Below are 23,005 nucleotides of genomic sequence, written 5' to 3' on the forward strand. Positions count from 1 at the left end.
ATGTGAAGCAGGTATGCAGTCGTCTTGCGTTGTGAGTCGGCCTTGCGCAAACAGTACGTATCACTCGTGCATACGAACCAAAAGTCAGAGTTGCAGACCGAACGTCCGTATGGCGGGCGACCAGGTCACTAGTGAAGCAGTTGCAAGCATTTGATGATCATGGTGATCATAGGTGGCTGGGTCGTGTTTGATTTACTGTTATTTGCACATCATCCAATACTTGATCTCGCTGAGGTCGGCATCGGATCTTGATTGCGCGGGAAGATTCAATTGGTATCATCGAAAGGTGGAACTCTCGAATACATACAAGGAGTGGCTCTCGGGCCTGGGGCTGTCCTTAGCTGGGGAAAGGGCCCTGAACCAATCATGTTCCCTGAAGCTCAAGGGTCAATAGGAGGCTGTTGCCGTAGCACTCACTACCTGCGACAGCTAATTGACAGCTTGCTTGGCTTATCGGCGCCATTGATCACCGATACCGTCAACGGACAACGAACAACGAACTACGAACCACGACCTCAACCACGAACCTGTTGCCAGACGAAACAGGGCCACCAATTCGCTCATTCCGGGCTGACCCCATCATGTCAAGGTTATAACGTACTCGCACTTTCAAGAGGAATTCATCCGCAGTCGCATATCCCAACATGTGGTTGGACCGACTTGCCGCGCAAGCCACAACACCAAGCACCACGCCGCCAGGAAGCCGCGCATATTCACCATCGCCGGGTCGGAGGACCCCAAGCGGACTCGGCCCCTATGTCACATCACAACAACGCCCTGGCCTCGTCGCGCGCACGTCGTCCTTCCAGTCACTGGCCTCCAACGTCTCCAACGATTCCTCGACGTCATCCCTCCTAGCCTACTCGCGCAAGGCCAACGGCTCGGCACTCAAGCAGTCAACCACAGCCTACAACGGACCCGACCCTGTCAATGTGCTGCAGCGACTGCTCGGCGAAGAGCCAGAAACCGCAGCTACAGCGAAGCGGGCCGCAGAATCGGTAACAGAAGATGCCTTGGATCTCGACTTCGATTTTGGCGGGCTGTCTTTGACGGAGCTTGCGCATGCCGAAGACTACGGCGAAGATGGGCCCGGTGTACATAGAACTCAGACAGTTGAAGAATGTACGTTCAGTCTCGTCCGCAGCCGCCTCTGTTTCTTCCCCGCTAATGTGTCTTGCCAGACGAGAACGATAAGACCAAATTCGAGGACCTACATCGATCTATACGCGGCTGTGATGAAGTGCTAAGCTCGGTGGAGACGAACCTGACGAGCTTCCGGAACGACTTGGCGAACGTATCGGCAGACATCGAAACGCTACAAGCCCGTTCGACGGCCCTCAATGTACGGCTCGAGAACCGGAAGGCAGTCGAGAAAGGGTTGGGCCCGGTCGTGGAAGAAATCAGTGTATCCCCAGTGGTTGTGTCCATGATAGCAGAGAGCCATATTGACGAGGCTTGGCTCAAGGCCCTCGCGGAGGTTGACAAGCGAGCCACGGCCTACAAGAAAAATGCCGCCGGCGCCCAGAACAGCAAAGGGCTCCAAGATCTCGGCCCATTATTAGAGAAGTTGGTCATCAAGGCAGTAGAAAGGATACGGGACTTCTTGGTTGCGCAGGTCAAGGCATTGCGGTCACCACACATCAACGCGCAGATTATACAACAGCAGAACTTCCTCCGTTTCAAGGATCTATTTTCCTTCCTCCACAGGCATCATGCCCAACTCGCCAACGAGATTAGCTTGGCGTACCAAAATACCATGCGCTGGTATTATCTCAACCAATTCACCCGCTACGAGGCCGCGCTCAAGAAACTGAAGCTGCACAATCTCGACAAAACCGACGTTCTTGGCAACGAGGACACATCTCGGAAAGGCACAGTGCTCGGATCGGCCAAGATATCCGGTCCGCCGCATGACGCGTTCAACTTGGGCCGCCGTATTGACTTATTGAAGACAAGGGACCAAGGTGCCATATCCTCATACCTGGCAGAAGAGGAGAAGAGCACCCATTATCTGGAGGTCACTTTCCGTAATTTCAACCTGGCGCTCATTGATAATGCCACGTCCGAGTATACCTTCCTCGCCTCCTTTTTCTCGCCTGCCCTCTCCTATTCTGCCATTAACAAGAATTTTACGTACATTTTCGATCCCACGTTCGCACTGGGACAGGCGCTTACCAAGACCTTGATCACCGACACCTATGACGCGCTCGGCCTGCTGCTGTGCGTTCGCCTGAACCAGCACTTCCAGTTCGAGCTCCAGCGGCGGAAGATGCCGGCCGCGGACAGCTACGTCAACGCGACGGCCATGCTCCTCTGGCCGCGCCTGCAGGTCGTCATGAGCGCTCATGCGGAGTCGGTCCGCACGCTGACGTCGGCGCTCCCGACCAAGCCGCCGCCCAAGGCGGAACAGGCCAAGCTGTCGGCGGCGCCGCACGTCGCGACGCAGCGCTTCGGCCAGCTGGTCCACGGCATCTTGGCGCTCAGCACGGAGGCCGGCGATGACGAGCCCGTGGTCACCAGTCTGCGCCGGCTGCGCTCGGAAATGGAGGCTTTCCTGACCAAGTATAGTATCGCGTTTGGCACGGACAAGCGGAAGAGGGAGAGGTTCCTGTACAATAATTATAGTCTGATCCTGACCATCATCAGCGACACTACTGGCAAGCTGGCCGAGGAAGAGCAGGAGCATTTCGAGGGCCTGAAAGCGGCCTTCCAGGAAGCATCTTAGCCGGTGTCAATTGCAAAAAAACCAAACATGACCAATATTTTGGGTAAATAGACAGTAATGCCACATATGATCTTGAACGACCACTACACAAGCAATTTCAAATGTACATAAAAGACATGCGCTGTGATCAGTATCTTCTGGGACGCTGTTACAATGATCACAAGAAAGTAAATTCAGGGGTATATATATGTGGTTATAGTACAAACATCCATCTAGGAGGTGTATAACACGTCTAAGCACCTGCAGGATGAACCGCGGTGTAAATTTTGTTCCAGTATTCAAATAGCCCCTGGTCGTACCGACGAAATCCCCCTTTCCTACAAAGAAAAACTCCATACACCTCTAGTCGACCATTAATGACCCAAATCAAGAACTTTTGGCACACACTTCCATAGCCTGGTAGTGGTGAGAATGGCAATATTTTCCCTTCGAAACAAAAAGAAGGTAATTGGCTTTGTGATTTCATTTGGATGACCAGAATGATGTCAGGTACGCCATGAAACCATTGGGCTGCGCCTTTCTAAAGTACACGGCCGCCACACCGACGAGGACGGCGAGGATGAGGCCGCGGCCCAGGGGCGTGCGCGCGCGCTGGCGGGCGGCGACGGCGTAGCTCCAAGCGGTGCGGGCGAGCTGCTCCTTGCGCTCGGCCCACTGGAGCTCGCGGAGCTGGGCCTGGAAGTAGCGCTCGCCGTCGCGCATGGACTGGGCGGCGGCGGCGCGGGCGTCGCGGGCGGTCTTGAGGACGCTGGCGGGGGAGATGCGGCGGCGCCAGGCGCGGAGGGACTCGGGCGGGTGGCGCTCGAAGAGGGCCGCGGTGTCGCGGATGAGCTCCTCGAGCTTGAGGGGTTGGGGCAGCTTCGAGAGGATCGAGTGCAGCATCTCGGGCTCGTTGGCGGGCGTGTCGAACAACTCGGCCCGCCGGTCCAGGACGATGCGCGCGAACATGTACACCCCAAAGACGGGCTCGCGCGCGAGCAGGGCGTCGAAGAGGCGCGCGATGGCGCCGTAGGACTGGATGTCGTGCGCGTACATGGTCAGCGTGCCCGAGAGGGCGAAGAAGGGCTCCGTCTGGGACAGGTGCGTGCACAGGGCCGGGTCGGCGGCGTCCAGGATGTCGGGGATCAGGCGCAGCTGCGCGACCGCGGGCGCCAGGTTCGGCAGCATGAAGTCCCGGATGCGCAGGGCCGAGAGGCGCGCCATGGCGCTCGGCCGCTGCGCGGGGGCCAGCACCAGCAGCAGCACCTGGCAGATGTCGTGGTAGCCTTGGAAGTAGCAGAGGTACGGGTGGCGGCGCAGGGTCTCGGTGATCAGGTCGGAGAGCTCGGTCTTCTTGTGGTCCAGGTCGGCTTGGGAGGTATCTAGGAGAATTATCCAGCGTCAGTGTACGATTACCCCTTTTGATTGCAGTCTTCGTACCATTGGGATCAGGATAGTATATGAAGCTCCTGTTAACATCTAGGCTCACTTGGTCTTCGTCTCGATGTCGCGGGAGCTCCTGCCAAGCCTGATCGCCCGCTTCCTTCTCATTTTCGCTAGATGATTCTTTTCGTGTAGTTGGGGTTTCATTGTGTTGAGTAGGGCCCGAGGACGATGAGGAACCGAGAAGGATAGGCCCTGTCAACAGGCATTAGTTCAAGCTGCTTGGGTTGGATACCACATCCGCTAGAGGTGACGGGGTTTTCGGACCGGGGCAATCACTCACATGCATGGCGGCGGAGGTCGTCCGATAAGAATCCGCCGTCGGTCACGGCCAAATCGGCGAGGGTCTGGATGTCGCCTCCTTTGCATGCCTCTAATATGGCCTGGGCTTTCGCGGCCCTCTCTTCCCGGCGGGGATCCTCGCTGTTGCTTTGCGAGGGTAGCGTGGAGGCCGAGGTGTGCATGGATTCACTCGCGGGGGAAGTGGTACCGCCCGTCACCTTCTTCTCATTCCAATCGCTGTCCGGCTCGCCATGGCTACTCATTGTGTGCGTACGGGTTCAGTCCGGGGGAGACCAGGATGTACGAATCTCACGGCGTCGAAGAGGTCTGCATCTATGTAGAGGAGAAGAGGATCAGGCACTTCCGGCAACGGTCATTTGCAATCAATGAGGACGGCCCAGCTCAGGACTCTGTCTGATCTGTTTCGGTTGCCGTTCCTTGGAAGTGGGCTACTGGTCCTTTTTACTGGCAATCAAATTCAATTCAACTGTGCCTGGGATGCGTTGGCTTCCAGGTGTGACGTAGTGGGGTTTATTAGCAATGGTGTTGTTAAATGGGAGGAGGACCATCCAGAGTCGCTAGAGTCGCTAATAAAGTCGCGGTTCCGTCGCGTGTTGACGTGGCACGGCCCGAGAGTTCTACATGTATGTTTGGTCTACTAATAATAAAGAAAATGTAACCTGAAACGTACAACCTTACTGCTTATTAAGGGCCTTATCCTCCCGCATATCTAAGCCGCAACAAATTTCCTCCAAGTTGTCCTACCTGCCGTTACTAAAACTCTGAACAATGCCAATGAATCTCACGCTTACACGCATCCAGGAACCGGTGTGTATTCACGGGGAGGCTCTGTCCAGACCCGGTCGCCGGTCGCCGGTCGCCCAGAGCGGTTCAAGCTCCGAAGGGGGTGGATGCAGCTGCAACGGGCATCAAGCTTACTTGGGATGCAAGATGAGAAATGCAAGATGGAACGGATCGTGGTTTGGCAGCGATCACATCCACCAACGACTACGGATGCCGTTGATGGCCATCCCGACGTGCTAAAATCGTCTTAGGCATGGTTTCCCCCCGATGCTTCCTTTTCGGCTTCCAAACTGGCGGTAAATGCACCTACCTGGCTATTATTGTCATTGGCCAAGTAGATCCCGCCTGCCATCTATGCATACGAGGTTCTGGAATCCCGGCACTGTCGTCTGCCTACCTTGGAAGTCATTACCGCACCTATCAAAGCGACCTTTTTGCCGCAATGTGGGCTGCAAGAACTGTCCGAGGAAATACTTTATCCTCTCCATTCAGACTGTGCGCATGTTTTATTAGTCTATTTTTAAGCATGCTGAAAAGAGGTAGTAAGACAGCCAGGACCCAGGAAGGCAAGCCAAGATCGGCAATTTGCTCACATAGTGCTGCTATACACCGTACTATGTCTCTCGTGCTCGATGTGCCTTGTCCATCCAGTCGGTAACACTTGGCAGACGACATGTTTGGACACGCCGTGCCTATCAATGTATTACAGGTGGGCCGTCTGAAACAATAAACACGAAGCGGATGTTGTCGCCCTGGCATGGATGCTGAAGGTCGTCAAAAAGCAAGTATACTGTATACCACATCCGGGCTCTAGTGGCCAGCCGACTCCGACTCATTATCGGCCGCCACTGCCGCTTGACTACCTATGCCTTGCTGGCCCCATACCACCACCCTTGTTCTATGAGACACCGCTTCTGCTATACCCCCAAGGATGCCTACCTGGTAAAGCACCTTGCGGTTCAGCGCGCAGTTCGTACCGAACACTGGTGTTCGTGGACCTATCCAGCAGCTGGGCTTTAGCCTCACGATCGGTCACTCGCATGACGAGATCGATTATACCCTGCTCCCAGGGTGCAGGGGACAATGGCTTTAATCCCGTTCGGGCAGCTTGGCTTGGCTGGGTACTGCCGGAAGCACTCCCGCGGAGGGAGCCAGCGAAAGGGACTCACCGTTTCGACAGCAACGCGGCTATCGGAACGTTTGCAAGTCTAAGCGATATGCATACTGCAGCTGCGCATACAAGGTCAAAACCGGGCAGCGACGCCGTATATGTCACGCCGTCTGCCCTGGGCAAAAGTGCGAGCAAGCAAGTGAGTCCATTGATGAAGCACACACAGACTACACCGGTGACCCCATGAGTACGAGGTGTGCCGCTATTCCGCTGCAGGCAAATTGTTTACCGCTAGATGACTCGGTATCATCACCAGGTACTCCAGCCGCCTTCAATGACCTCATCTTGGCCTGGAGAGAACTTTGATTAGAGATCGTCCACCAGATACGCCAACAATTCACAAAGAGCAGGCCAGTGTGCCCTATTCGGTGTGTACCTTCGCGTACATCCGCGATGGGTGGATGGTCAATTTTAGATCCTCTGGGGGTGCTTGCTGAAGTTATGATTAGTAATCCCGGTCTCTCTTCCCAACCCATGAGAGAGGGAGGGGAGGCATGGTACTTGTAGATATCCCGAGTCAGATAGAAATTGATGATCATTAGTGGAAGCCTCGGGGCTGGGGTCTTGCCATGCATATCAGGATTCTTTTCATACCAGACTTGCGAATGCACACACTGATAGATGATGGGCGAAAGAAACGGGTGGGTTATAATCCGATGGCTATTACAGGAAGTCGGGAATGGACACACAGGCTGCCTACATGTCGATGGATGTATACGACGGCAAGCACATGTAAGCACGTATGTATGTGACATCAATAGTAGATCAGTGAAGCCGGAGTTGCGGAGTTGTTGCCAGGAATAAATTTGGGTAATCGTTATGTTGGTTGTCACCTTCATGCCAGGAGGTGTGAGGGAGCATGCACTTACTTACCTGAGCAGAACCTGAGGTCTGCCAGTTAGGCATGTACCGTCGTTAATAAGTCAGGTAGCAAGCAGTAAGTAGGATGTAGCCTTACAAAAGTCTGCCCAGGCGGTAGGATGTAGGTAGAACCAACCTGGGAACGACCCCTCCAACCTCCAGGCCAGGCCACCTCCCCCAAAAAATTACCAAATACCCACACCCTCGCGCCATCGCAACAATTAAACAATCCTTGGGATTCCCCGCAACTCTGACGGAATAGGCCAATCCATCTCACGATCCGGTCAAGACGCCCTGCACACAGACAAACATACATCCATACTGTACACACGCCGCCCCGGGGAACCAGGATTGACCGGACTGCGCCCAACGCAATCGCCTCTTGCAATCCCATCCCACCCCGGTTTCAAATTGTTTGTCGCATTCCGGATCGTGCAGTCGGGTCGTCTAACTTTAGCTGATCTCACCTACATCTTGGGGATCTGCATGGCCTGCCATCCATCTTGAACACCGCTTCCTCCCACCCAGTTGCCAGGGCTGTGGCCTGTTCTGTCTGTGTACGCATGCACTGTGACCGGCAACAGCTCGAATCAGCAACCCTCACCACATGGTTGTTGATCTAGTCCTGTCCTGTCCTGCGCTGCCTGTCTCTTACATACCCACCGCAGCTGCTCTGTCTACGAATAGGATCTGCCCAAGGGGCCGTGCATTATCGGCTTTCCATGTCTCTGACGGGCCCCCCTTATGTGTACCCAACTACCAGGTCGACTCCTCTAACCCGGGTCAACTCTGCAAGCCACAATCGTCAGGGGGCCATTCTGAGATGCTGATATAGTCTGCCGTCAGCCTCTTCCCCTGGGGAGCACGAGATTGTCCTCCCACAAAAGTGTGGCCCACGAGCGTTCTGTGGCAGGCGATCGTCTATGCTGTGCAGGCCCCAAAGGCACTTTGAGTTGCTGCCGTGTCAGCTTCTGTGCTACTGCAGCCTGCTCCATTATCATTTCCTCCCAGACCTACCGCAGACGTCGGCGGTCTTCGATCCTGGCCTTTCCTCTCGCGGTGAAGTCTAATGTGACAAAACAATGGCGCTGCAAACAAACGTCTTCGAGGGCGGCCAATGGGTCACGCGAACGCTGGAACCCATGGAGCTCTTCAAGGAAACGACAGCGGCAAAATCCAAGACACGGCCACGGCCTGCAGAACCACCCAACTACGGTATTCTCACGAGAACCATCGTCGACAGCCCCATTTTTCGCTGGGTGCTTCCCGTACACCTCAGGTCGTCCCGCAACCACGACGTTGCTCTTATAGGGGTGGGTGACTTCCTACTATTACCCCACGTGGCCACTGCCGTGACAGGCGTGCTTTTGCTGGCATACGGATATCCTCGGATCCCAGTGTGGCCCGAATGGACTGTTTTTGTTTTGTTTTTCTCAGTTGCTTCTTCGAAGCCGGTGTTGGGGCATCATTTTCTTTTCCCCGCATGCTTCGGCTCGTTGTGTTTGGTTTTGCTAACATGACATAGGATAACTTTATCCAGATATGCGAGCTGGGCCAGGACAGCCAGCTTCATAATGTCATTCGGAAGTCGGATTTTGGCTCGCGAATTCGCAATGCTCGTGTTGTTGGACAACCTCCCAACTATTTCAGGGGCTACGGCGACGGCGACAACAACCCACGTATCAAGACGGAGGACGACGATGTGGAAATGCTTGACCCGACCCAAGCCCCTGGCACTACTCGCACACCACCCGGCGCACTCCCTCCGCAGTTCCTTGCCCTCGTGCTGGAACGTGGCGCGTTGGTGTTTCTCTACCTCAAGGAAGGCAACGACGGGAGTCTGGAATTCGTGTCATCCTTTCACGAAATGCCAGACAAAAGCTTGGTGCATCCCGGCTTCCACATGGCTATCGATCCCAGCTCCAGATACCTCGTCCTTGCCTGCACCCAAAACAACTTTCTAGTTTACGAACTAGAGTCTATGGAGACTCTGCAGGCCCGCCATTCTCAGAGATATCCCCTGGATCCCATCAAGTCCTTCAGATCTCGAGCGGTTAACGGTGTGATACACAAACTAGAATTCCTATACCCGGCCCCTGAAAACGATTTTCATATCATTTTAATGATGATTATCATACGCAAACAAGCCGGCCGACTTGCGGTGTACGACTGGGAACTTGGTGAGGATCTCAGAGCAGTCCTCAGAGAAGAAAAGAGCGGCTACCACCTGGCACCGCAATGGCAATTCCCACTCCTGATTGTGCCGCTCACAGTCAGGAGCAGCTTCATGATCATAACGGAACAGCACAGCGCCGTCCTCCACGGCCTGCCCCACGGCCCTCCCCAATTCGCACCATTCACATTAGGAGAGCACGAAGAAAGCGAATACCACTTTGGCCATGGCGAACCCCTCTGGACGGCGTGGACTCGCCCCTATCGGCTACCGGCATTCTTGAAGAACGGCGACGTCATTTATCTAGCCCGGGAAGACGGCATCATCACGTTCTTGGAGATTGGTTTTGATTCGGACCTGCAAACAAGCACTGTGATGGGGTCGGTAGATTGCAATATCGACACGGCTTTCGGGTGTGTGTGGGATTCTTTAGCGGACGTCCTCGTGACCGGGGGTGATTCGGGCTCTGGCGCAATCTGGAATGTATGGCTTCTTCCAAGATCAACGACCGACCGTTGCAATTTGCTGACTTGTTGTTTTAGATCGAAGCGAGAGAGCGGCCGAGACAGATCGGGACGATTCCCAACTGGTCACCGACTGTTGATCTGGCCACAACGAAAACAAGCGTCACCACTAAGTCTAAGCGACGTGGAAACACCGATACCCAAACGGCATATCAACAGGATAGGATATTTGCCTGCTCCGGGCGAGGAAAGGCGGGTTCGATTACAGAGTTCCGTTATGGCCTGGAGGCTAGTATCGGCCTAGAAACGGACTTTGAGATCCCCGTCAAGCATTGCTGGCCAGTACCCCTACCGAACTATCTAAGGGATGGAGGTCTTCACCTCTTGCTCTCATCACCGAACAAGAGCGACATTCTATTTATATCGGACGACTTTTGCCAGGCTGAACTCATGACACAGTTAATGGTCCCTTACGACCTGTCCTCAAGCACGCTGGCCTGTTCGACGTCTGATGACATTACAGTCCAAGTGACTGCCGGCGCACTCACCATAGTAACAAACGAAGATAAGTGCGTGCTTACCTATACCACCCATTCTACCGTACCATGCTAAAGAAGAGAGTAGTACCCGCCATCTAGCCCATGAGTTTGCCGAGGGCCTCGATGCCTCCATTGTACACGCCGCCATCAATGGTCGTATCGTGGGCCTTGCTCTCATTGCTGGTTCGCAGTTCAGCGTGAAGACGCTAACAGTCGACGGTTTGAATGTCCCGCAAGGCCCCTTGTTTGACGTGGACGGAGAGGTTACATGTCTAGCTTTGACCAGTATCGCTAGTTCCATGGTGTTGGTAGCAAATGTGTGGCGCCCTGATGGACCAGTGCTTGTTTTTTACCCCGTAGACCCAACACTCCAGGGGCCGCAGTCGCCGATGGAAGTTGCTCTGCTTCCCTGTAAGTACCGACTATTTCATAACGATCCCGACCAAACTCAACTGACACCTCCAAAGCATCAGGGACAGAAACCTTGGACCCGGACAGGCGCGAGCCATCTAACAGAATCGAGGCCGTTACCAGCATGGAGACTGTCCTAAAGCAGCCCGATTCTACAACCTTGGTTCTGGGCACAAGGAGTGGCGATGTGTTCACCGTAGTTCTCTATCCCGGCGATCTACAGAACGCCACCATACGCCATGACACGTTCGGGGCATCTGCAGCCGAAGTGTTTAGCCTCGGCCAGGATGGCGACCCGCCGTCCTTTTTCGTCTGCTGCAACTCGGAACTCACGGTTTTGCGGGACTTCTCGCGAGTGCCGGAGCCCCTGTTCGAGACTAAACTACGTGTACTGCCTACCCAAAGCGGCGACGCAGCAATGGCAACCCCTTCCATTGACGCGGTGGCCAGACTGCCACAACATCTCACTGCAAGGCCTTCATGCGTGCCAGTGGTCATGGTGTCTGGAACAATCATTTATATTGCCGAGCTTGAGCTGCAGCCGAAGCCGGTTCTGCGACATTTCAAATTAGGCCGGAAGCCAGTAAAAGTACTCTATTCACAGAGGCTCAACGCTCTCATGGTCGTTGTTGCGGACGAGTTCGATGGCAATCGACACTCGCTGCTCTTCATCGACGCGGACACCGGGGAAGATCTTTCATTGCCCACCGACAGTTCCGGAGATGAGACGGACTACATCTCGGGGCTTGGGGAGGAAGATGTTAGAGTCCCTTCCATTGCGAGTTGGAGATACCAACGAAATGGCAGGGAGTGGGACTATATCGTGTTGGCGACCAGCTTGCCCGAGAGCCTTGGGCGGCTGCTGGTCATCACCGCGGATGTAGTCGATGCAGAGGGAGTCCGGGACAAGCAAAAGCCACCCAGGTTCCTCGCGCAAAATAAAATTCTGGACCAAATGGCGATCCAAACTATACAACCAGCCGATACACACGGTTGCAACGGACCCTCACGGCGTATTTCTCTGCACGGGCTCGGATGTCCACTATGAGATCATCGACATGGTGGACAAAAAGCTGAAGACGGCGAAAACGCACGAGCTTGGCTCTCCGGCTCAGTGGATGGAGGTGGTGGACGGAAAGCTCCATGTGGTCACTTCAAGGGAATCGCTCGAGGTGCTCGACTACAAGAGCGACCCCGAAGACGACACCATGATTCGGCTCTACAGCGACGACAAGGCCAAAGTTAGCATGCACTGCATCGAGGCTGGCGACGCGTCACAGGCGAGTAGTGTGCAGCAAATCACGTTGCTGTCTGACGTCTGCTGCGGGCTTTGGGGCTTGTGGCAACCTCCACAAGGGGCACGACCCCTTCAGACAGTGCTCCTGGCCGAGCTTCCCACATCGATTCGCCGTTTCGGGCGGTGTCGGTCCAGGCCGCAGTGGCAGTCCTTCTCACGTACCTTGCAATACGACCGCATTCGCAACAGCCCAGATGACACTGATATCATTGGGCTTGGCATCGACGGCTCCATGCAGCATATCGTCCTTCTCGGCAGCGACGCATGGCGACTCCTGAGGTTTATTCACAACCTCGCCTTGCAGTCTCTGATGATCTGTCCGTTTTTCTGGGACGCGGACGGGATGGCCGACATTGACGGGTCGAACCCAGAGCCGCGGAACGATTCCGTCAAAGAGAAGCACGTGGACGGCGATATCCTGCAGCGCTGTTATGACAAGCATGCACTCGAGGAGCTGATGGCAGATCCAGGACACTACTATCGTTTCAGGGAGCTTCTTACCGCATTAGACCAGGGCCGACATGTCCAGAGCTTCACGGAGTCGACAAGCAGCAGGCGGTACTTCGAGCTGGGGTATGCAGTACTACGATACTACCTGGCGCCCGTCATTTAGGAGAATAGGTAGAGCACACAACGCGAAAGAAAAGGCTGGATTTCCCGAGTCTGGGTGGTGTAATAACCTCCTGGTACCAAGTCCTGGATGGTTTTCTGTCTAAAAACTTTTATTTGGAAAGCAACAAGTCAACATGGGGTTTAAAAGAATCCCAAGATACAATAGAAGCCTAGTGAGTGGCCGAACAGCTCCGGCCCCAAACTCGGTACTTAGCTCCGGTGGATGTTGAACCAATAGAGCTAGGTGAAAGATGACCGCCTGGAATTGACTAACGTGAAAATGCTTTGTCCTGGAACGTCTTGCGAGGTTCGTGACTGTCAATCCATGAATGTAGAGTATCCATGGACCTGCTGTTACTGTATACGGTTACACGCCAGTGTATGGTAATTCAGTCGCTATATTGCCCCGGCTTCTATGCAAGTGGAATGGAAGGAGGAATACCAGGTCCTAGCTGCATGTGTTGGCTATGTGCATAAGGCGGTCGTTTCAATGCTTGTCAATGCTGCCAGCGTCATCAGAGGGAGTCAGAGAGGGAGAGGGCTTTCGGGGAGTCAGAGCGCACAGGCCCGTCTCCCACAAATTTGGAAAATGCAAAGGTGTGTTACCGAGGGGTTATCAGAGAAGGCGGCGCTTTTTATCAATCTTTGGCTGTTACCCCGCCATGCCACCAGGCTTAACTTGAACCTTGAAAGTATTTGCTCGTGGCATAAGCCTTTAAATGGTTTTACTTCCAGTCGACACTGGAAGAAGATATCCAGTGCCCAATAGATAATATACACATATGCATTTATGCGCATGCCTTGCCACTCTGACTCATTCTGCACGGCTAGTATTTCCTCCAAATTCGTACGTCTTGGAGTCAAGATCCTATCCTATGAGCAAACTCCGCTACGGCACACCTAATGTAAGAAATACATAAGCCGTTCTTGTAGACGACAGCCTGAGCCCACTAACCGAACAGCACTCTAGGCGTGTACTGGATGTACCAAGTGTACCTAACCTTGGAACCTACCGCAGGCCTTGGAACCTCCATCAACCCCACATTTCCCACTTCACATCGAGAACCTCTCTCGACCAAGGAAGAATCCAGATCGGATCCTTAGCTGGTTTTCTTGCTTTCCCATCACCACTTGACATCTCTTGAGCCACTCGAGTGTCGCCCAACCCTGCTTGGATTCGGATTTGGTTCTCTCACCCTACCAACCAGCCCTTACTCAAGATGGCGCCCAAAAAGTCAAAGAAGGGCAAGGCCGCCGACGACTGGGAGGAGGAGCTCGGCGAGTCCATCGCCCCCGCCAACGGTGATGCCGCACCCCCGGCCGATGGCGCTGCCGCCGCAGGAGAGGAGGACGACGAAGCCCCCGCGACTGGTCTGATGGCCATGATGCGCAAGAACCGCGAGAAGCGCAAGAAGAAGGGCCTGTCTGAAGACTTTGTCGACCCCGACGCCAACAAGGTCTCCGAGCCTATCGAGGATCTGACCGCCAAGGCCGCCACCGAGGCCACCGCCGACGACGAGTTCGCCCTGCCCGACAAGAAGGCCAAGAGCGGAAAGGGCAAGCAGCAGCCCGCCAAGGCCGCGGCGGCTAATGCCGATGATGTGGCCGAGGATGGCCGCATGCTGACAAAGGCCGAGAAGGAGAAGCTGAAGAAGGAGCGTGAGAAGCAGCGAAAGAAGGAACAGGTAAGAAGCTCAACATGCCTCTGCGACCCGAGTGCTCTATAACTCACATATCGTGAATCCAGGCTGCGTTGAAGAAGAAGACTGCTCCCGCCCCCAAGGCCGAGGCTTCCAAGCCCGCCGTAGAGGAGAAGAAGGCTGCCCCCGAGCCGGAAGCCGCTGCTCCCGCCGCCGGCAAGAAGGGCAAGAAGCTCCCGCCGCACCTGGCTGCCCTGCAGAAGCAGCAGGAGGACCTCAAGAGGCAACGTGAGGAGGCCGAGAGACTGGCCGCCGAAGAGAAGCGCCGCATCGAGGAGGAGGAGCAGCGAGACGCCGAAGAGGAGAAGCGCCGGGAAGAGGAGAGGGCCCGCAAGAAGCAGAAGGAGAAGGAGAGGATCGAGCAGCTCAAGAAGGAGGGCAAGTTCATGACCAAGGCACAGAAGGAGGAGAAGGCCCGCAACGAGCGCAAGCTGCAGCAGATGCTGGCGGCCGGAATCAAGGTTGGCCCGCAAGACGCAGAGGCGGCCAAGGAGAAGAAGAAGACCGCCGCCGAAAGCCGGAAGCGTGGCAAGAAGGTATGCTCTCGCAAAGCCAATGCTATAATACTTATTTTGGTCGCTCTGCTAACACTCACGCAGGTTGACGAGGAAAAGGCCCTGGCCGAAGCTGCCGAGCGTGCTCGCAAACAGGCTGAAGCCGCAGCCAAGGAGGCCGAGGAGAAGGCCGCCAAGGAGAAGGCGGAAGCCGAGGCCGCCGCCAAGGCAGCAGCAGCAAAGGCCGACAGCGACTTGGAGGACGACTGGGAGGCCGCCGCCGCTTCCGACGAAGACGTCAAGGACAGCTGGGATGCCGACTCTGACGAGGAAGGCAAGAAGGACGAGAAGGGCCAGACCAAAAAGGACCTCCCGTCAAGGCCGAAGCCAGAGGAATCCGAATCCGAGTCGGAATCCGAATCGTCCGAGGACGAGGAGCAGACTGCTAGACAAATGGCCGAGGCTCAACGAAAGAAGGACGCCGCTGAGAGGCGAGAGAAGGCCCACCAGGCCGCCATGGCCGCTCGTTCGGCAGACAACCTCCGATCCCCTATTTGCTGTATTCTGGGACACGTTGATACCGGTAAGACGAAGTTGCTGGACAAAATCCGTCAGACCAACGTCCAGGAAGGCGAAGCCGGTGGTATCACTCAGCAGATTGGTGCTACCTACTTCCCCGTCGATGCCATCAAGCAAAAGACACAAGTCGTCAACCGCGACGGGTCCTTCGAGTTCAAGGTCCCCGGTCTGCTCATCATCGATACCCCTGGTCACGAGTCTTTCTCCAACCTCCGATCCCGTGGTTCCTCGCTCTGTAACATTGCCATCCTGGTCGTCGATATCATGCACGGTCTCGAGCCTCAGACTCTCGAGTCTATGAAGCTGCTGCGTGACCGCAAGACGCCCTTCGTCGTCGCCCTGAACAAGATCGATCGTCTGTATGGCTGGAAGAAGGTTGACAACAACGGCTTCCGGGAGAGTTTGGCGCTCCAGAACAAGGGCGTGCAAAACGAGTTCAAGAACCGTCTCGAGCAGACCAAGGTCGCCTTCGCCGAGCAGGGTTTCAACTCGGAGCTCTACTACGAGAACAAGTCCATGGCGAAGTTCGTCTCGCTGATTCCCACTTCGGCGCATACCGGAGAGGGTATCCCCGATATGCTGAAGCTCATCCTTCAGCTCACCCAGGAGCGAATGGTGGGCTCTCTGATGTACCTGTCCGAGGTTCAGGCCACCGTTCTCGAAGTCAAGGCCATCGAAGGTTTCGGCATGACCATCGATGTCATTCTCTCCAACGGTATTCTCCGCGAGAGCGACAGGATAGTCGTCTGTGGCACAGAAGGGGCCATCATAACAAACATCCGAGCCCTGTTGACACCGGCGCCTCTCAAGGAACTGCGTGTCAAGTCGGCCTACGTACACAACAAGGAAGTCAAGGCTGCCATGGGTGTCAAGATCAGCGCACCTGGTCTCGAAGGCGCTATCGCCGGTTCGCGACTGTTGGTCGTTGGCCCCGATGACGATGAGGATGATCTGGCTGATGAGGTCGAGGGTGATCTCAACAAGCTTTTCAGCCGTGTCGAGAAGTCCGGACGCGGTGTCACCGTGCAGGCCTCGACCCTGGGTTCTCTCGAAGCCTTGCTCGACTTCTTGAAGGACTGCAAGATTCCGGTCGCCAACGTCGGCATCGGTCCCGTGTACAAGCGTGATGTGATGCAGTGCGGTACCATGTTGGAGAAGTCACCCGACTACGCCGTCATGCTCTGCTTCGATGTCAAGGTCGACAAAGAAGCCATGGCCTACGCCGAGGAGCAAGGCATCAAGATCTTCACGGCCGACATTATCTACCATCTGTTTGACAACTTCACCAAGCACATGGACGAGCAGCTTGCGAAGAAGAAGGAAGAATCCAAGATGCTTGCCGTCTTCCCTTGCGTGCTCAAGCCCGTCGCCGTTTTCAACAAGACCAACCCCATTGTCGTCGGTGTCGACGTGATTGAGGGAAGTCTCCGGGTCAACACCCCTATTGCCGCAGTCAAGACCAACTCTGCCGGAGTGAAGGAAGTCGTCGGCATGGGCAGAGTGTAAGTCATAACCCGCCACCAACCAACTACAACTACAAGTACTAACATGACATGATTTAGGACGAGCATCGAACGAGAACACAAGCAGATCCCGGTGTGTAAGAAGGGCCAGCCCTCGGTGGCCGTCAAGATCGAGATGGGCAGCTCCCAGCCCACCTATGGTCGCCAGCTGGAGGAGGACGACACGCTCTACAGTCTGATCTCCCGTCCCAGCATCGACACTCTCAAGGAGTTCTACCGCAAGGACATGACGAACGACGACTGGCAGCTGATTATCAAGCTGAAGCCGTTGTTCGACATTTAAAGTAGTCGGTATCACTCGGAACATACTTAGCCCCCGTAAAAGATTTGTGATTTGCTTGACTACTTAGGTAAGTAGATTGGCTTGGAGAGTCAAGGTCGGTCGAGGATGGATCAAAAAGTACGAGGAACGTGTACTGTACGAAGCACGGATTTAGAGGGCATGACGGAATGACGAAAAAGCTGCATCGTATCTGTATTTTTTCTCTCACAACTGCCTCGAGGTCCCGGTATGAATCCTAGGGGGTTGCGTTCCCCCAAAAGCGATTCATCGTTTCCTTTTCCAGGCGTTTCGGCTCAACCATTTGATTGCTAGGTTTAGAACACGTCTCTCTTTGCTCTATGCTCTTGTGTTGTCTGTCTGTGTCCTGTCTGTATGTGTGAATGCGAAATGTTGGCCAGCTGAAGCGTTGGTGGCGATTGAAGCCAGCTGACTAATAACGATGGGAGTCGCAATGCCTAATGGTATCATACATGTATGTGACTGCGGACTGTTCCAATCCTTCTGGCCCCGGTAATACATAAGCTTCATAGATCAGTACTGATCATACTATAAGCCGATAGTACAATGAGAGAAGTGAAGATCATAGCAGTGAACCTATAAGCTGCTTAGGCGTACGTATGGGTAGAGCGGTTCCCACATCCATGTCTTCACTGAACGTCTCGCGACTCAACCACAGCCAGACCAAAAACAAAAAGGCTGTCTTTCGTAAAAGAATGTAATAAAAAGCAGAGCACAAGACATCAAAATGAGGCATCTCTGTGAGAGGAGAGCGAAAACGGCAAAAGTTGTGGAGAGGCTGGGAATCGAACCCAGAACCTTTTCCATGCTGTCTTCAACACCCGATGGGCGAGTAGCGCATGCTAAGGAAACGTCATACCACTAGACCACATCCCCTGAACTTGTTGAGAGATCGTGCATTATAGCAGTATATGTCACATACGCTCACCGTCAAATTCTTGACTGTGCTGTTATGTATAAACGATCGTATGCGATACTCGCTTTGTTTGATTTTTATATTCTCAGTGCATTATCATTCAACTCGGACCCGATGCGACCGGGATGTGAATAATCGCATAGCTTTCTCTCGCAAGCAAAAGACTCAACGCAAAGAGTTAACCATTCACATGCATACATATGGGTTCATGAAGTCGTATTAATGTTTAGCGATCAGCAGTCTAGCATACGTAGATAGAAGAACATAGCTCGTAAGATTTTTGAGAGCCGGCCCCCAAAAAAGAAAAAGGAGATACTAGAGTCTATTCTCTCTTCACATCGCTAGCTTTCCCATCTGCGCCGAAGTTTTCGGCGAACCACTTCTCTGCCTTGGAGACGAATTCCTTGGCCACATCCCTCCGCTCCTCGGTCCACGCAATCAGCGCTTCCACCTTGTCTCGCGTCGCCGCCGTCCCGGGCGGGAGGTCGGCCGCCCACTGCCTGAAGACCTCCAGATCCCGCTCGAACAGCGCGAGGCCCTCCCGCTTGCGCCGCACGCTCGCCTCGCCTTCCTCGCGCGCCACTTGGGGGCTGCGGAACGCCTCGTCCGACGCGGCCACGCGGGCTGCGCCGCATAGGCGCTCGGCGTCGGCGCGGGAGGCATCCATGGCTCGTCGGAGCAGCGTGGCTCGCCTGGCTTCGTGGGGGAGCGAAGTGAGATCGCATCGTTTCTTTTTGCGCGGGGGCTCTTCTACTCCTTCATTTTCTTCTACTTGTTGTTCCGCCGTCCCGTTTTGTTCTCGCTCCTTCTCCCTCCTCTCCTTCCTGCGTTTCTCCTCATACTGAACGTCTTGTCGGAGCCTCTCGTATTCCAGCAGCGGCAGATCCGCCTTCCTGAGCCACTCGCCGCCCGGGAACTCCCCTCTCGCAGAGCTCTTCGTTCTCCCGCAGCTTGCGGACCCAGCCCTCCCGCGACCTCTCGGCATGAAACAGCTCCCAGCGCGCCGCCCACTCCTCATCGGCCGTCTCCGCCGATGCGATGCCGGCGCGGTGGCGCTTTATGCTTTGGTCTACCTGGTCGAGCATGTACCTGTCCGACTCCGCCTGCCGCCGCGGCTTGTCCGGGTCGGGCTTGGCCCGCGCCGCGGCGTGGCGGCGCTCTAGGCTCACCTCGAAGGCGTCGCCGTCGAAGTCCGGGCCGGGCCAGCCGTGCTGCTTGTACAGCGCCGACAGAGGCACGTCGTGCTCTTTGTCCTCGTCGGTCCAGGGCCCGTCCTGGCCCTGGCCCATGAAGGGGGTCTCGTGCTCGCGGTACCAGCGGTTGATGTCGCGCAGGGCGGCGGCGGCGGACCGGGAGTCGTAGCCAATGACCATGCCTTCTTCTTCTATCATGCCGTCGTCTTCCTCTTCGTCCTCGTCGTCTTCATCCTCGTAATAGTCGCTCTCTTCTTCGTCCATCCCCGAGACGCCGCTGTCGTTATCGCTGCCGTCGTCTTCTTCTTCTTCGTCCACATCGGGCTCATCTGCGTTTTCTTCCCCACCATCCGTCTCTTGAGTAGTTGCAACACACCCCTCATCGTCTCCCTCTTCCTCCTCTTCCTCGCGATTAGCCTCTTCCTTGTCGGCCCATCTATTATCGATGTTGGGATCCGCACACCAGCCGCCCCCCCATATGTACGATACAGATCTCGTCCGACCTGGTATCGTAAACAATCACGCACCGGCGCCACCCGCAATGCGACAGCGCCGTGTACCAGGGCCGCATGTACGGCCCGTTGTCCGCCTTCCAGTCGTCGCCCTCGGGACTGTTGTAGATCGGATCGCGGCCCATCTCGACGTCCTCCTTATTCCGGAAGTCGGCGAAGTCGCCGCCCTGGAAGAAGGGCGTTTCATGCTGACGATCCTTGTGCAGGCGCACGTAGGGCAGGATGCTGTAGAGGTAGATGACCGCGGGCGCCAGGCCGAGCGACTGGTACAGGGGCATGAGCGCGCTGACGTCGTGGGGCCCGGTCTGGATTTCCTCGGGCTCGAGGTAGCGCATCTCGACGAGGGTTTGGTAGATTACGAGCAGGAGGTCGGCCACTCTGTGTAGCTTGGCCTTCTGCTTGGCTAGGATATCGAGGGCCTCCATGACGTTTTCCATGTTGTTCTTGGTTTACTTTCAAGTCTCGCTCACAAAGAAGTACCGATTGCCCCTGAACAGTGAAATTCTTATATAACATGCGGTCTCAGGTCCACGGGGAAGAGCTGCCTAATTCAATTATCACGAGCCGACATTGGCACTTTGCGGCACAGTTCCGCCAGCCCCTTACATCTGGAGTGAGGTGCCGTGGGATTATTACTGTGGCACTATGCCTTTCTGCCTGGAGCTGTTCCACCCAGCTCCTGAAATTGCTACCCAGCTATCTAGAATGAGGCGCTAGAATGTAGGATAGCCTTCAATTGCCTATGATAAAATAACCTGCAATGTAATCGTCCAAGACTACAGGCAGATGATGGCATGATTCCACTACAGGCAGTTGGGTGTAAGTCGAGACCTTCTGTCAGCGATAAACCCCACGTTGACGTTGCGCCGATAAGCTCCCATGCCCCACTAAATTATCAGAATTGTAGCTTCCGCCGTTTACGCCCCTCAGACGATCGATTTCAGATCACCAGCTTGAGTCACTCTCGTTCAATTCAGCGGTCCTTCTTCCTTTCTCTAGCCTCCCGAACCAACTCTCGCCTCCGAAAATGGACATTGACGACGAAACCCCTCCCGTCGAGGTCTCGCCCACCGGCGCCGCCATCGCCGACGCCGCGGGCAAGAGCGACGCCCCTACAAAAGAAGAAGAAGAACCGTCCTTCGACCCCAACGACCCGGACCCGATCGTGGCCTCGTACAACGTCTACCTGAACCCGCCGCCCGAGTCGACGCGCAAGCTGCTGATCCTGCAGCACCCCAACAAGCAGGGCCCGCTGCGCGAGGCCTACGCCGCCCTGCACGAGGTCCGCGTCAAGCCCGTCCAGGGCATGATCGAGGTCGACGTCGCCCTCGACTACTCGGCCGCCAGCTACGACAAGGACAAGGGCATGCGCTGGGGCCAGACCCTCGCCCGCTCCATGGGCGCCAAGAGCGGCGGCAGCCACGGCCTCGCCGGCGGTTTTGGCGTCGGCGTGCCGGCCCCGCGCGGCGGGCGCAGGCGCGAGGAGGATCGCGATATCTACGATTGGGGCGAGGCGGTGCGCCGGGACCAGGTGCTGCGCACGCAGACGCTCGGTGGGATGATTACGGATGGCGACGGGCGCAATGCCAAGAACGACTGCCGGTGGCTGGTGGGCGTATTCAAAGGAGGTGAGTAACAATATAACGGAAGGGAACAAGTTATGGAATTCCCAAGAGCAATTGACTAACGAGCAAATCGCAACCCAGACAACCTCCATCTCACCCCCGCCACCTCCGAAATCCAGCTCCGCCCCCCAACTCCACCACCTCGACGCCGACACGGAGCAAAAAGCAGCTGCAGCAGGCGCGCGAGCGCGCCGGCGCCAAGGAGGCCGCCCCCAGCGCCGCCCAGGCGCCCAAGGCCATCCAGATGACCATCAGCAACAAGACGGGCGAGGAGACGATGACCGAGACCATGACGGACCGCCTGCGCAACGTGCAGATGGAGGGCTGGCAGAAGCTCCAGTACGTCGGCGAGGAGGAGGACGCCGCCTGGGAGCTCTACAACAAGACGCTGCACTACGCGCCCGCGCTCGAGGGCGAGGACGAAAACACTGCAGACACCAAGGACGGCACTGACGCCAAGGGCAAGGGCAAGGGCAAGGCGGCCGAGAGCGCCGCCATCGAGGCCGCGCAGCAGAAGCTCAAGCTCGGCGTGAAATGGGGCGAGGACGACTTCCTGCACGCCGTCGCCGGTAAGGACCGCGTCGGCGTGCTCGAGGGCTACGGCTCCACCGTGCTGCCGGGCATCAAGGCCGAGGAGGAGGCCCTCGTGCTCAAGAAGGAAGAAGACGCCGAGCCGTCTACTGCTGGTGTGCGAAGGGCGCCTGCTGCCAGGGGAGCCACGGCTTCAGCGGCAGCGGCGGGCTCGTCAACAGCACCCAGGGCAAGGGGCAAGGCTCCGACGGCGGCGTCCGTGATGACTGCTGCTAAAAGGGCTGGCGCGAAGAAGTGATGGGACGGCTCTTGAGGGTACGTTTAGTCAAGATATGGTGGATTGGTTTTGCATTGGCCCGGCGTTTTTCCCTTGTAGCATTCTACAGGCGTTCTCTTCACAGAGGCAAAAGACGGTATTCAGCCTCGAGGGAGGCTTTCTTGAGCGATAAATGTCGCCGTCAATATATTCATGAATTTTGCTGTTTGTCTTCCTTGCTATGGCTTTTCATAGAAAGAAGTGCTATAATAACGTGACTCTAATCTAACAAGATGTAACTGAATGATTTTACTTTCCCCGGGCGTTTTCCCCTATTTTTATTTAATAGGTGACCCATAGCAGCGATGATATATTCGCTTGACCGAACCCTCGGCTGTATGTACAGCTGACCTCGATCCTCCAAACTGTGCCAACGGCAGTGGTATTGGCACGGGGCACTCTTCCCCCAGCTTCAGGTTGTGGGAGGAATAATGTCGTCGATATTTCTTCAGATCACCGAGGAAATTAGGAGCTTTCGTCTCGCGGGTGCATCGCTCGCGATATTCCGATATTCCGCCGCCGACCCAGACCTAGCGCATTGACTAGAAACGCAT

General features: G+C 55.6%; 8 protein-coding genes across 8 annotated transcripts; 5 read left to right on the plus strand and 3 right to left on the minus strand.

Annotated features, from left to right (window-relative positions):
* Positions 1 to 644: 644 nt before the first annotated feature.
* PG997_007424 (uncharacterized protein) lies at positions 645 to 2,725 on the plus strand (the record flags this gene model as incomplete). The annotated part of the gene is made up of 2 exons (XM_066811739.1): positions 645 to 1,122; positions 1,182 to 2,725. The coding sequence occupies 2 exons, from the start codon at positions 645 to 647 to the stop codon at positions 2,723 to 2,725; spliced, it is 2,022 nt and encodes a 673-aa protein (XP_066667081.1).
* Positions 2,726 to 3,187: 462 nt separating this feature from the next.
* PG997_007425 (GTPase-activating protein gyp10) lies at positions 3,188 to 4,692 on the minus strand (the record flags this gene model as incomplete). The annotated part of the gene is made up of 3 exons (XM_066811740.1): positions 3,188 to 4,086; positions 4,145 to 4,342; positions 4,431 to 4,692. The coding sequence occupies 3 exons, from the start codon at positions 4,690 to 4,692 to the stop codon at positions 3,188 to 3,190; spliced, it is 1,359 nt and encodes a 452-aa protein (XP_066667082.1).
* Positions 4,693 to 8,347: 3,655 nt separating this feature from the next.
* On the plus strand, positions 8,348 to 11,900 carry PG997_007426 (uncharacterized protein; the record flags this gene model as incomplete). Its single annotated transcript, XM_066811741.1, has 5 exons — positions 8,348 to 8,578; positions 8,791 to 9,921; positions 9,981 to 10,471; positions 10,527 to 10,852; positions 10,909 to 11,900. 5 exons carry the CDS (start codon positions 8,348 to 8,350, stop codon positions 11,898 to 11,900), a joined length of 3,171 nt encoding a protein of 1,056 aa, XP_066667083.1.
* A 10-nt stretch (positions 11,901 to 11,910) lies between these two features.
* On the plus strand, positions 11,911 to 12,762 carry PG997_007427 (thermotolerance protein; the record flags this gene model as incomplete). The annotated part of the gene is made up of 1 exon (XM_066811742.1): positions 11,911 to 12,762. One exon carries the CDS (start codon positions 11,911 to 11,913, stop codon positions 12,760 to 12,762), a length of 852 nt encoding a protein of 283 aa, XP_066667084.1.
* Positions 12,763 to 13,981: 1,219 nt separating this feature from the next.
* PG997_007428 (uncharacterized protein) lies at positions 13,982 to 17,340 on the plus strand (the record flags this gene model as incomplete). The annotated part of the gene is made up of 3 exons (XM_066811743.1): positions 13,982 to 14,446; positions 14,509 to 17,036; positions 17,097 to 17,340. 3 exons carry the CDS (start codon positions 13,982 to 13,984, stop codon positions 17,338 to 17,340), a joined length of 3,237 nt encoding a protein of 1,078 aa, XP_066667085.1.
* Positions 17,341 to 18,596: 1,256 nt separating this feature from the next.
* PG997_007429 (uncharacterized protein) lies at positions 18,597 to 18,941 on the minus strand (the record flags this gene model as incomplete). The annotated part of the gene is made up of 1 exon (XM_066811744.1): positions 18,597 to 18,941. One exon carries the CDS (start codon positions 18,939 to 18,941, stop codon positions 18,597 to 18,599), a length of 345 nt encoding a protein of 114 aa, XP_066667086.1.
* Positions 18,942 to 19,110: 169 nt separating this feature from the next.
* Positions 19,111 to 20,416, minus strand: PG997_007430 (uncharacterized protein; the record flags this gene model as incomplete). The annotated part of the gene is made up of 2 exons (XM_066811745.1): positions 19,111 to 19,903; positions 19,995 to 20,416. The coding sequence occupies 2 exons, from the start codon at positions 20,414 to 20,416 to the stop codon at positions 19,111 to 19,113; spliced, it is 1,215 nt and encodes a 404-aa protein (XP_066667087.1).
* Positions 20,417 to 21,006: 590 nt separating this feature from the next.
* Positions 21,007 to 22,433, plus strand: PG997_007431 (uncharacterized protein; the record flags this gene model as incomplete). Its single annotated transcript, XM_066811746.1, has 2 exons — positions 21,007 to 21,607; positions 21,724 to 22,433. 2 exons carry the CDS (start codon positions 21,007 to 21,009, stop codon positions 22,431 to 22,433), a joined length of 1,311 nt encoding a protein of 436 aa, XP_066667088.1.
* Between the last annotated feature and the right edge of the window lie 572 nt (positions 22,434 to 23,005).

Source organism: Apiospora hydei (genome assembly GCF_038363865.1).
Source record: "Apiospora hydei strain CBS 114990 chromosome Unknown utg000006l_segment0_segment0, whole genome shotgun sequence".
NCBI classification, from domain to species: Eukaryota; Fungi; Ascomycota; class Sordariomycetes; order Amphisphaeriales; family Apiosporaceae; genus Apiospora; species Apiospora hydei.